At 41.5% G+C, this 17142-nt stretch overlaps 1 protein-coding gene across 1 annotated transcript in view; it reads left to right on the plus strand.

Annotated features, from left to right (window-relative positions):
- Positions 1-17078, plus strand: part of LOC115142252 (calsyntenin-3-like) — a 40980-nt gene extending 23902 nt beyond the window's left edge. The window contains 10 exon segments of the mRNA XM_065000133.1: positions 4089-4148; positions 4286-4434; positions 5258-5406; positions 9583-9809; positions 12823-12870; positions 12873-12983; positions 13412-13557; positions 13806-13941; positions 14266-14450; positions 14593-17078. Coding sequence (XP_064856205.1) covers positions 4089-4148; positions 4286-4434; positions 5258-5406; positions 9583-9809; positions 12823-12870; positions 12873-12983; positions 13412-13557; positions 13806-13941; positions 14266-14450; positions 14593-14742 — 1361 coding nt within the window. The 3' untranslated portion in view covers positions 14743-17078.
- Positions 17079-17142: the final 64 nt, after the last annotated feature.

The following is a 17142-nucleotide window of genomic DNA, read 5'->3' on the forward strand; positions in this document are numbered from 1 at the left end:
AGCTAGTTAACAAGAATTAATTAGAAATGTGACTTTTAATTACATACACATATAGATACCCTGGAATGATGGCTATGTAAAGTGTTGCTAATGAGTGGTAGTTGATGAGAACATGGCAAGGAAAATATGACAATAACATACCACAATAGACAATGGAATATATTTATCTGGCAATACATTTCTAGAATAGGTTACAAGATTACAAAAGAGCAACGCCTGCCCCAAAAATATATTTTTGAGAGTTGTCACAGTTTACATTCTTCTGCTAATGAATCAGTTCATAGAACCAAATGTTCCAGCACACCAATGAAAGCAACGCACAAAACACACACACACACACACACACACACACTTATACAGTGCCTTGCAGAAAAGTATTCAGACCCCTTGTATTGTGCTACAAAGTGGAATTCAAATGTTTGTAATTATTATGTCAACAGTCTACACAAAATATTGTAATGTTAAAGAGGAAGAAAAATTCTAAAATATTTTAAATATATAGTTGTTGCATAAGTATTCAGCTCCCTGAGTTCCTAATGTTTGGTATAATCGGTGTATAAACCATAGCATAATTATTAACTTGACCATGCTTAAAGAGATATACAATATTTGATACCAATCACTGCCATTCTTTGAGGCTTTTGAAAGCTCCCTGGTCTTTGTAGTTGAATCTGTGTTTGAAAGTCAATACTTGGCTGAGGGACCATACAGATGTACAGTTGAAGTCGGACGTTTACATACATTTAGGTTGGAGTCATTAAAACTCATTTTTCAACCACTCCACAAATTTCTTGTTAACAAACCATAGTTTTGGCAAGTCGGTTAGGACATCTACTTTGTGCATGACACAAGTCATTTTTCCACAATTATTTACAGACAGATTATTTCACTTATAATTCACTGTATCACAATTCCAGTTGGTCAGAAGTTTACATACACAAAGTTGACTGTGCCTTTAAACAGCTTGGACAATTCCAGAAAATGTCGTCATAGCTTTAGAATATTCTGATAGGCTAATTGACATCATTTGAGTCAATTGGAGGTGTACCTGTGGATGTATTTCAAGGCCTACCTTCCAAATTAAGTGCCTCTTTGCTTGACATCATGGGAAAATCAAAAGAAATCAACCAAGACCTCAGAAAAAAAATTGTAGACCTCCACAAGTCCAATTTCCAAACACCTGTCTCCTAGAGATGAACGTACTTTGGTGCAAAAAGTGCAAATCAATCCCAGAACAACAGCAAAGGACCTTGTGAAGATGCTAGAGGAAATGGTTACAAAAGTATCTATATCTACAGTAAAACGAGTCCTATATCGACAGAACCTGAAAGACCGCTCAGCAAGGAAGAAGCCACTGCTCCAAAACCGCCATAAAAAAGCCAGACTACGGTTTGGAACTGCACATGGGGACAAAGATTGTGCTTTTGGAGTAATGTCCTCTGGACATTCACCCAACTATTGTGGGAAGCTTGTGGAAGGCTACCCAAAACGTTTGACCCAAGTTAAACAATTTAAAGGCAATGCTACCAAATACTAATTGAGTGTATGTAAACTTCTGACCCACAGGGAATGAGATGTGAGAACTAAAAGATGAAATAAATAATTCTCTCTACTATTATTCTGACATTTCACATTCTTAAAATGAAGTGGTGATCCTAACTGACCTAAAACAGGGAATTTGTACCTGGATTAAATGTCAGGAATTGTGAAAAAACTGAGTTGAAATGTATTTGGCTGAGGTGGATGTAAACTTCCAACTTCAACTGTATGCATGTATGTAGGTAGGTAGGTAGGTAGGTAGGTACGTACGTACGTACGTATGTATGTGGGACAGAGGAAGGGTTAGTCATTCAGAAATCATGTCAAACCCTATTATTTCACAGTCCATGTAGCGCATTATGTGATTTGTTAAGCCACGTTTTACTCCTTTAACTAATTCAGCTAAGGGTCTGAATACTTATGCAACAACTCTATTTTAGTTCAATTTAAAAAAATGCATATCTAAAAAAAATATAAATACATTTCTTCCTCTTTCACATTAGGTTATTTTGTGTAGATTGTAGACGAAAAATTACAATTCATTTTAAATCTCACTTTGTAGCACAATTAAATGTGACAAAATCCAAGGGGTCTGAATACTTCTGCAAGGCATTGTACATACACATACGTCATCTGACACAGAAAAACATGGCGTTTCCCTCCTCATTCACCTAATTATATTTGTGTGAGATGCTCTGACTGCCTCTCCATACTCTATTAATATCACTGACTTATCAATTATTTAGGCTAACAGAACAACAGGCAGGCCAGACGGTTAGCCTGCCAGTTACACCAGCGCTAATCGCTAAAATGGGACACACTGTCTGCCAATTAGAACTGGAAATACAGTCACACACACATTAATGGCTACTTGCCTGTGTGGCAGTCAGCTGCTGGGAGATAATGAAGGGTATGACACACCTTTGTCAGATTTGCACGTTTATTTTCTATCTTATTCTGTATCTTTTCACTCTTCTCTCTCATTTTCTTTTTCCACTCCTCTCTTGCTCTTACTATACTTTTATTTCTCCTCTTACACCTCTGTCTTTCTCACTTCTTTCTGTCATCCTCTACCCCTTCTCTGCCAGTGCAGTCAAAATTCTGTTTTCCTGTGCTTTATTTAAGTGATAATACCCCAGAAGACAGTGTTTGGAGGATATATTGGCACGGGTGTTATATATTCCTCCAAACACCGGCTTCGGGGGCATTATCACTTTTATACAACGGGTATACCAACATATTCAAATAATTATTGACGTATTTTTATTAAATATTCATACTATTTCATCCTTCCACAATATATAGTCCCAACACAAATCTAGGATTGCTACCCAAGCCAGCTGGTCGTTCGTTCTATCGGTTCGGTTGCTAGGAACGCGACCCAGTCATTGTCTTTTTGTTCTGTATCTATGTACGTTTGTTCTAAATGTTCGATTGCCATACTGGCTGGCAACGTTCTTATCCCTTGCTTGCTAGCTAGCCAACTACGGCTAACTTAGTCACGTCAAAAAGTGCAGCCAGAATAACAGCAAAGTAGCTGCATTTGCATTTGTTTAAGCTTTTTTCTAGTGGCATTTATTTACATACATCCATAGAAATTAACTAATGAGGCGCTATTTCACCTGGTATAGAAAATGTGCTCACTCGTCAGGGCACTTGTTCAGAGGAGCTAGCCAACAACACAGCGAACACGATCACTTCAAACTGAATCTGGAAAGACAGCAAACTAGCTGCACTTCACTTTGTACTTTTTTCCAATTGACATTTCTTTGTATATATCCATAAAAATGGTGCCAGTTGATTCATGATTTCGACTGGCTGAGAAAAGCTGCCTGCCTGTATGTCTCATCCAGACTCCCGACACGTTCATTACTAGGGGACAGCTGGAGAACCAATTTGAATATTGAAACAATGTTGCAAATGTCGGAGAGACAGGTTTATACAAATCTCCTCTGTTGAAAACTAAATGTTATCTTAAAATAAATGTTAGATCATGTCTAGGTGCTTTTTATAGTGGAGATCAAGTTTATAAATTGCTTGGCTGGGCTGATGAGACAGTGGATTGCGTAGTCAGATGGAACAGAGTAAATAGGCATTTTAACATCATAGATTTAGCTGGTGGTAAGTTTTGGAATAGACACCGGCTGGAATGCGGTTTTAACCAATCAGCATTCAGGATTGGACCCACCTGTTGTATTAATAATATTTTACAATAGCTGATGAAACTAACACTGTAAACATGTTTTTTTTTTATCAGTGTTTATTTCCTGATAGTTGCTGGTTGAAAATACAATCTACACAGGACCTTCTAATCAGAAGGTTTGCATGGGGTAAATTGGTTAATAGACCAATAATAAAGAGTTCCAAACCTCTCTGCCAACAGCTGGTTTTCAGTTTTCCCCTCCCCACTCAGACCACTCCCAGACAGTCCTACCAAAATTCTTGAGAAAAACATTTTTTCCTCATTTTAATGGAAATCTATATCTAAATGTTACCCATAAATTATTTTATATAAAAACAACTGCCTTTAACCTTTCTTCTCCCCACAGAGACAGAAGATAAACAGAAGGACATCCTTAACAACACCATCCCTGAAGGGAAAGACACAGGTGACTTCATTTGTTTTTACAAGTGTGTGTGTGTGTGTGTGTGTGTTGTGCGTGTATCCGTGCATGCGCATATATGTGTGTGGGTGTTCATCTTTTTTGTCTGTGTTGACTGTGTTCATTTTGTTTCTGGTTCTTAGGGAAGTATGTGGGGGGTTACCGTGGCCTGTTGTCAGGGGTGACGGTGCGTCCAGGGAGTGTGGAGCCCCACAGTGTGGTGGAGTGTCTGTACGCCTGCAGAGAGGGGCTGGACTTTGGGGACCTGGAGACCTTGGGCTCAGGCATGAAGGTAACCTCGCCCTACTGTAGAAGAGTCCTATTGATCACTGCCTCACTTGGCTAAGGCTTAGAGTGGGCTTTGACGACTAGAATTATTTTTTTCTTCATCTACAGGGTTTGATAGGTCATGGCACCCAACGTTTTTTTAACCTCTGCTATATGTCCTACTCAGATTGTTGTGTTCAAAAGGGTTCATTTCCCCCTGATAGATATGGAGTCTACTGCATAATATTTTTCTGTGCACATGCAACATACAGTCAATCAAAACTGAAGTCCCAAAAAGGTGGTACTGATGAATTTATTTTATTTTATATATACAGTGCCTTGCGAAAGTATTCGGCCCCCTTGAACTTTGCGACCTTTTGCCACATTTCAGGCTTCAAACATAAAGATATAAAACTGTATTTTTTGGTGAAGAATCAACAACAAGTGGGACACAATCATGAAGTGGAACGACATTTATTGGATATTTCAAACTTTTTTAACAAATCAAAAACTGAAAAATTGGGCGTGCAAAATTATTCAGCCCCCTTAAGTTAATACTTTGTAGCGCCACCTTTTGCTGCGATTACAGCTGTAAGTCGCTTGGGGTATGTCTCTATCAGTTTATATCTTTATGTTTTTATATATATATATATAAAGAGAATACATAGCCAGAATTAACTATGTGTGTGACTATGAGGGGTGTGCGACCTCAGGGCATGAACTCTTGACCTTTGACCTTTTTAGGTGCATGTGAACCCAAGTGAATACATAGCCAGAATTAACTATGTGTGTGACTATGAGGGGTGTGCGACCTTGGGGCATGAACTCTTGACCTTTGACCTTTTTAGGTGCATGTGAACCCAAGTCAGTCTGTGCTGGTTCTGGAGGGTGATGACATTGAGAGCTTCAACAGGGCCGTGCAACAGGTCACCTACAGGAACTCTCTCCGCTTCGCCACCCCTGGAGTCAGGCCACTCAAACTGACCACCTCTCTCAGGTACATGCTTGCATGTACGCACACACACACACACCAACACACACACAGAGAGGACTAAGTGATCTCGCTCTCCGAGGCCGAAGTGAGTAAGGTCTTTAATCAGGTCAACACTCATAAGGCGGCGGGGCTGGACAGTTCCACAGCGTGTTCTCAGACCAGGCACAGAACAAATGGCAGGCATATCCACTGTCATTTTTAACCTCTCCTTGTCCCAGTCTGTAATCCCCACATGTTTTAAGATGATCACCATCATCCCTGTTCCCAAGAAACTCTGAGGCTTTAAGCCACAATGTCTACCACCCTGTAGCACTCACATCTGTAATCGTGAAGGGCTTTGAAAGGCTGGTTATGGCACACATGAACATCATCCCAGACACTCCAATTTGCATACCACCCCAACAGATCCGAAGACGACGCAATCTCATTTTCAATCCACACTGCTCTGACCCACCTAAGAGGAATGCCTACGTGAGAATGCTGCTCATTGACTACAGCTCAGCATTCAACACCGTTTCCCCCTCCAAGCTCGAAACCAATCTTAGGACCCTGGGACTGAACCCCTCCTTCTGCAACTGGATCCTGGACTTCCTGACGGGCCGACCCCAGGTGGTGAGGGTAGGCAACATCACCTCCGCCACACTGACCCTCAACACAGGGGCCCCTCAGGGGTGCGTGCTTAGTCCCCTCCTGTACTCCCTCTTCACCCACGACTGCATGGCCATGCACAACTCAAACACCATTATCAAGTTTGCTAACAACATAACGGTGGTAGGCCTGATCATCGACTACGATGAGAAAGCCTACAGGGAGGAGGTCAGTGGCCTAACATTGTGTGCCGAGACAACAACCTCTCCCTCAACGTCAGTAAGACCAAGGAGCTGATTGTGGACCCTTCCACATCGACAGGGCTGCAGTGGAGCGGGTTGAGAGCTTCAAATTCCTGTGTGTCCAAGTCACTAGGTTTGGCATGGGCCCTCAAACCCCAGTGTATCACTGGAGCCGAGCACCTTGCCATCCAGGATCTCTATATCAGGCCGTTTGAAAGGAAGGCAGAGAAAATTGTTGAAGACTCATGCCACCCAAGCCTTAGACTGTTCTCTCTGCTTCCGCACGGCAACAGTACCGGTGTATCAAGTCTGACACCAACAGGCTCCTGAACAGCTTCTATCCCCAATAGCTAACAAAATGGCAACACGGACTATCTGAGTTGAGCCTTTTTTTGCACTGTCTCTCTGTACACTCACAAGACTCTACACACGCTCACTGACACTCCAACACACACACACACACACACACACACACACACACACACACACACACACACACACACACACATGACACAAGTCATTTTTACAACAATTGTTTACAGACAGATTATTTCAATTATATTTCACTGTATCACAATTCCAGTGGGCCAGAAGTTTACATACACTAAGTTGACTGTGCCTTTAAACAGCTTGGAAAATTCCAGAAAATGATGTCATGGCTTTAGAAACTTCTGATAGGCTAATTGACATCATTTGAGTCAATTGGAGGTATACCTGTGGATGTATTTCAAGGCCTACCTTCAAATTCAGTGCTTCTTTGCTTGACATCATGGGAACATCAAAAGAAATCAACCAAGGCCTCAGGAAAAATAATTGTAGACCTCCACAAGTCTAGTTCATCCTTGGGAGCAATTTCCAAACACCTGAAGGTACCACGTTCATCTGTACAAACAATAGTAGGCAAGTATAAACACCATGGGACCACACAGCCGTCATACCGCTCAGGAAGGAGATGCGTTCTGTTTCCTAGAGATGAACGTACTTTGGTGCGAAAAGTGCCAATCAATCCCAGAACAACCGCAAAGGACCTTGTGAAGATGCTGGAGGAAACGGGTACAAAAGTATATATCTATAGTAAAATGAGTCCTATATCAACATAACTTGAAAGGCTGCTCAGCAAGGAAGAAGCCACTGCTCCAAAACCGCCATAAAAAAGCCAGACTACGGTTTGCAACTGCACATGGGGGCAAAGATTGTATTTTTTGGAGAAATGTCCTCTGGTCTGATGAAACAAAAATAGAACTGTTTGGCCATAATGACCATCGTTATGTTTGGAGGAAAAAGGGGGAGGCTTGCAAGCCAAAGAACACCATCCCAACCGTGAAGCACGGGGGTGGCAGCATCATGTTGTGGGGGTGCTTTGCTGCAGGAGGGACTGGTGCACTTCACAAAATAGATGGCATCATGAGGTAGGAAAATTATGTGGATATATTGAAGCAACATCTCAAGACATCAGTCAGGAAGTTTAAGCTTGGTTGCAAATGGGTCTTCCAAATGGACAATGACCCCAAGCATACTTCCAACGTTGTGGCAAAATGGCTTAAGGACAACAAAGTAAAGGTATTGTAGTGACCATCAAAAAGCCCTGACATCAATCCTATAGAACATTTGTGGGCAGAACTGAAAAAGTGTCTGCGAGCAAGGAGGCCTACAAACCTGACTCAGCTCTGTCAGGAGGAATGGGCCAAAATTCACCCAACTTATTGTGGCAAGCTTGTGGAAGACTACTCGAAACGTTTGACCCAAGTTAAGCAATTTAAAGGCAATGCTACCAAATACTAATTGAGTGTATGGTAACTTCTGACCCACTGGGAATGTGATGAAAGAAATAAAAGCTGAAATAAATAATTCTCTCTACAATTATTCCGACATTTCACACTTAAAATAAAGTGGTGATCCTAACTGACCTAAGTCATAGAATTTGTACCTGGATTAAATGTCAGGAATTGTGAAAAACTGAGTTTAAATGTATTTGGCTGAGGTGTATGTAAACTTCCGACTACAGCTGTATATACCATCACTGCAGTTTCCCTACACATATAGATATGGTATTGGATCTTACTTTTAAAATATTTCCTGTATATAGTATACTTACTTACAGACAGTACTTACTTTATTGTGTGTTTCATGTTTCCAATTCTTATTTCTTGTGTTTTTTTCTAGTAAGACATTGTTATTGATTATTGCATTTTGGGTTTTGAGTTAGCAAGAAAGGCATTTTACTGTTCTTGTGCATGTGAAACTTTTACTCTGCAAAAGTATCAGAGCACAAGGATATACTGTTATGTTGAATGATAGCATCCCTGTGCAAGGAGTGGAGCTTGATTTGCAGCCGATATAGGAATCCCGGCTTTTGCTCAACTAGGTCATCTAGCCTTGGGTAAGAGGAAGCACGGTTGAAGCATATACTTTTTTTTATGCCACAGTGTATCGCACATTATATTAAGTTCATGGATGACCAGAAAAATATGTTTTATTTTTGGGTTAATGCACCGCATAGGCCTACACGGGTCCTTTTTTATCCACTTTGTTGATTTAAATATTTATGTACTTTGAAGTGCACGTTGGTCTTACCTATCTATGTACTTTAGCATCTGTTCCATCTGACCCATCGCAGGAAGTGATGCAACAACAGGAAGTCCTCATTATCTAACCATGTAGAGTTTTTTTTTGAAGTGGCTGCGCTTATCGTAGTGTTTTGGGATGACCCGGATTTAAGGGACAACAGTGATGTTATGTTTTTACGCTCGTTTTGAGATCTGTTTCTTTGTTTGTGTTTTTAAGATTAGTCTGATTCCAGGTCAGGAGGTTATTTGCTTTTCTAGTGTGTTCTTCAGTCCGATTTATCAGTTAGTAGTTGGAGGGCATGTTTTTTAATAGTTTTTAAAGATAAGACTAATTTGAGGTCAGCAGTTCTTCCAGATGGCTGAACAGCAGGCCCTTGTGGAGAGTCAGATATAGCAGCTGCTCACTGAAAGAGAGCGAGAGAGACAGTATTACGAGAGCTAGATAGTTCCAACACTCACACGCTAAACAACTCAAAGCGCCACTTGAATCATAAATCAAGTACTGAATCGCCAAATAATAACACAATTTCAAAGTGCTTCTGAAAAGTGGCACAATTAGTATCAGCTACTAATTAGTATCATACAATGCATACAATATCATTATAGTCAAGGGTTTTTCAATCCTGAAAATCCACAGGGTGTGCAGGCTTTTGTCCTAGACCAACATTAACACACCTGATTTGCCTAATCATCAAGTCCTAAAACTGTTTACTTATAGAGAAATAACTGGTGCCCTATTTGACCCCCCCATTCTCTCTCTCTCTATCCTCTCTTCCCTCTAGGTGTTTCAATGAGGAGAGTTGTCTTACGCTCAGGCAGTTGGAGGGCTACCTGGTGGTCCTTCAGCCTGACGCCCCTCAGATCTCCCTGTCTGGGGTCGGCCCCCACCTGGCCCGCCCCGCGCCTGAATTCGAGGGCCCCCGTGGTGTACCCCTCTTCCCAGAGCTGAGGATCGTGTGCTCCCTGTCTCATGCTGTTAACACAGCCGCTCAGGGCATGGAGGGAGGAGGTGAGCCAGCAAAGAGCCCTCCATGAATACTACAATGCGGGGGTAGAGACTAGTGCATTCCAATCACATCAATCTAATCATTTTGAGAGCATTTTGCCAGCATTTTATGTAGGAAGGAAACCTACTGTACACGGATTGATGCTTCTAAAAAATAACCATGTGAGCATGACTGATTACATATGGACCATTGTCTGGTCTTTGTGTGATCAGTGTGTCGGAACACATTAAATCATCAATCAAACTGTGCATATTTGACTTAGATTCTACCCCTGATCTCAGCCTGTTTTTAATTGTCATACAGGGCTGAGGCCTGGATCTCAAACTTATAAGTCACTTATATTCCATACACCTGCCTCCATTTCCATTTACTAGCAGTGCTACTTAATTATATGTCGGCGGACAAAGAATGTGAAGTAAGATCTGTCTTTCTTCTAAATCAGATTTTGAATTGGGGTGCATGTTTCCTACCCCTGAGAAAGTATGTTCCCAGTCCTATAGTTGGGTTGTTTGTTTGGCAACAAAACCGACGCACGCGCAGACTGGGTTGACTTAGATTGTTGACAACATGTAAATTATATATTCCGTCTCCAGTGTTTATTGAATACATAATTGAATACAAGTGCCCAATGAGCACTTGTTGTCTCTCAAATATGTCGTTACAGTTGTTGGTTAGCTAGCTAGCAGATTTTTGCCGTATTAGCATAGACATGAAATCACTCAAAACAAGACATCAAGAACAAGAGTCACGATTCCACACAAGGCAGTTTCTTGTCATTGTTGGTAGATATCTGGCCGTCCAGAATCACAACCACTCACGGACTTCAGCCCCATTGAATCGTGCACATCCTCAGCTAGTCCATCTATACATATATTCGTCACTGACCCAACCCCCGTCCACCCATCAACTTTCCCCAATGATTGTGTGCTTGAAGACTAATTAGGACCACACAAACCCAGTACTATTATTAGATGTGCCTTGTGCATCTCCAAGTGAGAATCCTATGTATGTGTGCAATGGCTGTATAATTGGAGAGGAAGCACACCACATCTGTGTTTGTCATCCGTTATGAGGATGATGATGGTTATGTTTGTCATCCGTTATGAGTGTATCTGTTATGATGATGGTTATGGACAAGAGCCTCTTCCTGCATGGGGTCTGTTCAGGTCAGGACATAGTTGATAAAGTTGTGTAGCAAAAGAGAAAATAATCTCTGCCAATGCTTTATCTGTGGCTCACTACCTAATCTATTATGTACAGTTGAAGTCGGAAGTTTACATACATTTAGGTTGGAGTCATTAAAACTTGTTTTTCAACCACTCCACACATTTCTTGTGAACAAACTATAGTTTTGGCAAGTCGGTTAGGACATCTACTTTGCATGACCCAAGTAATTGTTCCAACAATTGTTTACAGACAGATTATTTCACTTATAATTAATTCACTGTATCACAATTCCAGTGGGTCAGAAGTTTACATACACTAAGATGACTGCCTTTAAACAGCTTGGAAAATTCCAGAAAATTATGTCATGGCTTTAGAAACTTCTGATAGGCTAATTGACATCATTTGAGTCAATTGGAGGTGTACCTGTGGATGTATTTCAAGGCCTACCTTCAAACTCACTGCCTCTTTGCTTGACATCATGGGAAAATCAAAAGAAATCAATCAAGGCCTCAGGAAAAATAATTGTAGACCTCCACAAGTCTGGTTCATCCTTGGGAGCAATTTCCAAACGCCTGAAGGTACCATGTTCATCTGTACAAACAATAATAGGAAAGTATAAACACAATGGGACCATGCAGCCTTCATACCGCTCAGGAAGGAGAAGCGTTCTGTCTCCTAGAGATGAACGTACTTTGGTGCGAAAAGTGCAAATCAATCCCAGAACAACAGCAAAGTACCTTGTGAAGATGCAGGTACAAAAGTGTACATATCCATAACCTGAAAAGCCACTCAGCAAGGAAGAAACCACTACTCCAAAAAAGCCAGACTACGGTTTGCAACTGCACATGGGGACAACGTTTGTACTTTTTGGAGAAATGTCTGATGAAACAAAATAGAACTGTTTGGTCATAATGACCATCGTTATGTTTGGAGGAAAAAGGGGGAGGCTTGCAAGCCAAAGAAAACCATCCCAACCGTGAAGCACGGGGGTGGCAGCATCATGTTGTGGGGGTGCTTTGCTGCAGGAGGGACTGGTGCACTTCACAAAATAGATGGCATCATGAGGTAGGAAAATTATGTGGATATATTGAAGCAACATCTCAAGACATCAGTCAGGAAGTTTAAGCTTGGTCGCAAATGGGTCTTCCAAATGGACAATGACCCCAAGCATACTTCCAACGTTGTGGCAAAATGGCTTAAGGACAACAAAGTCAAGGTATTGGAGTGGCCATCACAAAGCCCTGACCTCAATCCTATAGAAAATTTGTGGGCAGAACTGAAAAAGCGTGTGCGAGCAAGGAGGCCCACAAACCTGACTCAGTTACACCAGCTCTGTCAGGAGGAATGGGCCAAAATTCACCCAATTTATTGTGGGAAGCTTGTGGAAGACTACTCAAAATGTTTGACCCAAGTTAAACAATTTTAAGGTAATGCTACCAAATACTAATTGAGTGAATGTAAACTTCTGACCGACTGGGAATGTGATGAAAGAAATAAAAGCTTAAATAAATAATTCTCTCTACTAATACTCTGACATTTCACCTTCTTAAAATAAAGTGGTGATCCTAACTGACCTTAGACAGGGAATTTGTACTCTGATTAAATGTCAGGAATTGTGAAAAACTTGAGTTTTTAAATGTATTTTGCTAAGGTGTATTTAAACCTCTGACTTCAACTGTACTTCATTCTGTCTCCACAAAATTGTTCCTTTCAACTGTCTGCTTCCTGTCGCTCTCCCATCCTTTTTACTCTGCTTTTCACTCTGCCTTTCCCCTCTTTCCATCCTTTGCTCTCCCTCTCTCGCCTCATTCTCTCCTCCATTCATCTCTCTTACCCCTGGACCCCCAGCTCTGATGTCAGACGCCGTGGCCCACACTCTGGACGGCTGTGAGGTCCAGCCCCTGGGGAGGAGCTAAACCCAGAGAGGGAGGAGCTCCTGGTGGACATGGATGCCCTGAGAGAGAGGGGTCTGGAGATAATCAACACCACTGCTTACATCGCCATCACAGGTACCGCTCAAGGAGCTGGTCTGATGGGTGCAATAGAGGACTAAAAAGGAAAGCCCCCCCCACCCCCCCCACTTGTGACATGTAATGAGGAACCCTGCAGCAGCTACAGAAATGCACCTTTTGATAAATTCCATGCTAGTGAGGCTGGAGTAGGTTTTTAATTCCAACAAAAAAACTAAGAAAATCTCTCAAAAACAGAAGTTTGGGAAAACTGCACCAGAGGGATAGTCTGTGTGCTGAAGCGCTTCATTTACTGCCCACAGTGACATTCAGCATTTAGTTGGGCTATGTTGCATATTGCATCGCACCTCTGTTTCACGCTCACAAACTGTAGCATTATCTTATTGTCTTACTGTTTCCTCAGTGTTGAACTGCCCCTAAACTTCCTACTCTCCACCTCTTTCTTTCTCTCTCTCTCTCTGTGTTAGGAGCGGAGTCCATCTCCGTATATGAGGATGTCCTTCGGTCCGTCCGTTACCGGCTGGCTAAAGGATCGGCCCGCTTTGAGAGGCGGTTCCGTCTGTCCTGCTCCGAGATGAATGGCAGATACACCAGCAACGAGCTCACATTGGAGGTAACTAATCTAACTGACAATAGAGGCTGTAATTAACCCAAAATGGGTTAGCAAATAAGCTTCAAGGGGGTGTACAATACCAGGGCACTAGCTAAGTGTTTTTAAACTAGCATTTAGCGGGTAGAGAGAGAGCACCACATTAGTTCAGTTAGTAAGAGGTCCTGTGATGAGGCTTCTTTTTCTTTTTTACCTCTCTTTTACTCCATCTCGGCCTGTCCATACAAATATTCATCCATCCTTGCTCTCAGGTGAACTTCCTGCATTCCCTGGACAGTCTGTACCACCCGTCTCACCTCCTGGCCTCCCAGCAGCAGTTCCTTCACCCGTCTCATCACTCTGGGGAGCTGAGCGGACACACCCTGCCTAACCCCCACCGCAACTCAGGTTTATACACACTTCATTTACTTCAGTATTAATGGCAACCTTTTTCGCTTGATTTACTTTTTACAGGAGAACTATGCTCTATATTCCTGAGTACGTGCGTTTTGCTCATTGATAAATCAAGACACATAAAAACAGATAGATGAGATGAAGGTATCTCTATACCATCCCCTTTTGTTTCTATTGGGAAATCCCCTATCCACTCTCAAAATAGAGATTCAAAATACAAAAAAATCGCAGGTTCATTTACACCACAAGATGTCAGTGTCACTGACATTAATGACAGGATGGTGGCTGAAAGGTTCATATAAAACTTTCCTCTGACAGTGGTGCCAGGAGCAGCCACAGTCATCATCATGGTGTGCGTGGGCTTCCTGGTTGTCATGGTGATCCTGGGAGTGTTTCGAATCCGCTCCATCCACCGCCGTGGCGAGGGCACCAGGGGAGGGTCTAAGGAGGACAGCGGCCAATGGGATGACTCTGCTCTCACCATCATCGTCAACCCCATGGAGGTAAAGATCTAACTCTGTTTTTGCGGAATAGAATAGATTTTTATTTATTCATTTCAGTGTGGAAGTTTTGAGTTTGGTTTAAGAGTAAAGACGATTTGAATGATTATTTGATCACTTCTTTCTCTCCCTCTGTCTCTCTCAGTCCTATGAGTCTCGTATGGGCATCTCAGCTGACACTGAAGGTGAGGGGGAGGAGGACGAGGAAGTGGTGGAGTCGCCTGACAACGCCAACGACGACCAGCGAATCATCATCAAGAAAGAGGGCAGAGACGGCAACCCCCGTCGCTACTAAGCCAATCGTCTCTCTCTCTCTGGACGCACACATTTCTATGGAAACCACAAAACGGCTCGCCACTCACACACTCTTCTCAACGCGTTTAAATATTGAAGACTGCTGACACCTCTAGTCTATGGAATGTAAACGTACAACAACAACAAAACACTGTATTACCGCAACATCACAGCACCATGAATGATCTATAGCCAATAACAGTGCATTCAATGTTTTACCACGTAAATGTTCTACGGCACAATATATACAGTATACTCTAACCGCCTGACCAAAACAACCAACAAAAATTGTTTGTGGTGCACTAATTCCTAACTCAGAGGGAATTGACATTGTCCTGGAAGTCTGTGTGACACAGGCCGGACCGAGGCTACATAACTTAGGTGTAAAGTTAAGACTGTATATGTTTTATTATCTCTATATCACACTCCAGACACCTTTGCCCACCACACAAAATGAATATTGAAGCAATCGATTCACACAAAGCCTCGTGTCGGCCCCTCACACATAGAGACAAGCCCTGATCCTGACGCTATCCCACACACCTCTAGATTTAATCTAGTCGTCTTTTTGCTGCACTCTCTCTCTCTCTCTCTCTCTCTCTCTCTCTCTCTCTCTCTCTCTCTCTCTATACATTCCTCAACTTCCAAAAACATGAACCCTCTCCCCACCAGATCTGACTCCAGATCAGATCCACATTTATAGTAACCCTAATATACAAAAACATACAATTATAGGGTTCTAACAGACTTTTACATACTATGTACGATGTGCTTCACATACTGTACGTGATGTGCTAAATTAGATATAAATTGTCCATGCAAAAGTGTACATTTTCAGAACTTTCCTTTTGTCAGGGTAGACTTTTAATTGTTAAATCGTATTGGTTGGTAGAACCCTTTCATTGTATGTTTTTGGCAAGTCAACCAAACAGGCTGCCGATACGGGCATAGAGTAACCTCTGACCCTTACCACAACCCCAGTGACTCGACTGAGCGACCCCCAGCCCATTGCACTTTCACCACCCACCGCTCTCGTGACAACCTCACTACAACAACGACACACACACACCACAACACCCGCTGTATCCAGAATGTCAGCTCAGCTCGGGCAGTTTTGATTGTATTACAGTTTCTGTACATAAAATTATTGTTATTATTATTATTGCAGTCAACTCTTGCTCTGTCTGTACTCTTAAAGAGGGAGCTGCATATACATATGATTTATTACCAATTACATTGTTTTATCATTTGACCAGCTGTTGTATATTTTTTAAAGGTTACACCATCAGAATACAGAGTAATAATAATAATAGTAGTAGTAATAAGGATGATGATTCCTGGCTTGAGGAGTGTATTCATTTGTGTGTTGAATTGTTGTAATTTAAAATCTTGTTCATATCTGAATTACAGTAAATGGAGGGGACATTGTGATAAATAGCTACTCTGTCTCCCCTCTCACTCTCACTCCTTCCTTCTTTCACACCTCCGTTAGAATATTCTCAAATCGTTCTCTCTTCCTTATCTCCTCTCTCTTCCCCCTCATCGTTTTCTTTTCATGCCAGTCCCCATCATCTCTTTGGTCTATTGAATGTAACCTCCTCCCTCTATCATCCTCCCTTTGTGTTTATTGCTGTCTGTCTGTGTTTCAATGTGCAGTGATAAGCCTGTTGTTTTTCAGTGTAATATTAAAAATGGAATACAAATTTCATTAATTACTTATATTATTACTATGGTTACTATTGGGACATTAACTGTAATTATTGATAACATGGATTATGAAGATTATTGTTATTGATAACTGTCTGAAAACATTTCAAAGTTCATAATAAAACACTGATGACGTCTAAATGCTGCCTGTTTTTTTTTTTAAGTAAATAATCAATTTGAAAATATTTCATTATCACCATCTTCTGAGCACTTTTTGGATGGTGTTAAGGGATTTGTTTTGATCAATAATGACTAATTATGTATACATTTCAATCAGGACTGACTAATCAGAATACTATTATGTTACTGTATAGATGTATGAATTTTATTTTAATCCTAGTACTGAATATAATGTGTGTAATTATAATCAAGAATTAGAACAAAGACTGTTCCTTGGTAGAAACGAATGAACTTATCGTCAGACTGGCTAGAATGCTTATCTACACAGGGAGACCTTGGCCTGGTCGTTTACCGGTGGGAACGATGTAGGAAAGCTTGTGAACTATACTGCCATTGTATCAGAGTGGAGGAGGGACGGGACAGTTTAAAAACTATGACGTCATTTTCAGTTTATAACCTGTTGTAAATTGTATCATGTTCAGTTCTCGAGAATAAACGCTATTGCTTGATTATGAGACTGGTAGCCCATTTTATGCAAATAAGTATTTTACAAATCCTTAGAAATGGGCTGAGT

This window comes from Oncorhynchus nerka, linkage group LG14 (genome assembly GCF_034236695.1).
Source record: "Oncorhynchus nerka isolate Pitt River linkage group LG14, Oner_Uvic_2.0, whole genome shotgun sequence".
NCBI classification, from domain to species: domain Eukaryota; kingdom Metazoa; phylum Chordata; class Actinopteri; order Salmoniformes; family Salmonidae; genus Oncorhynchus; species Oncorhynchus nerka.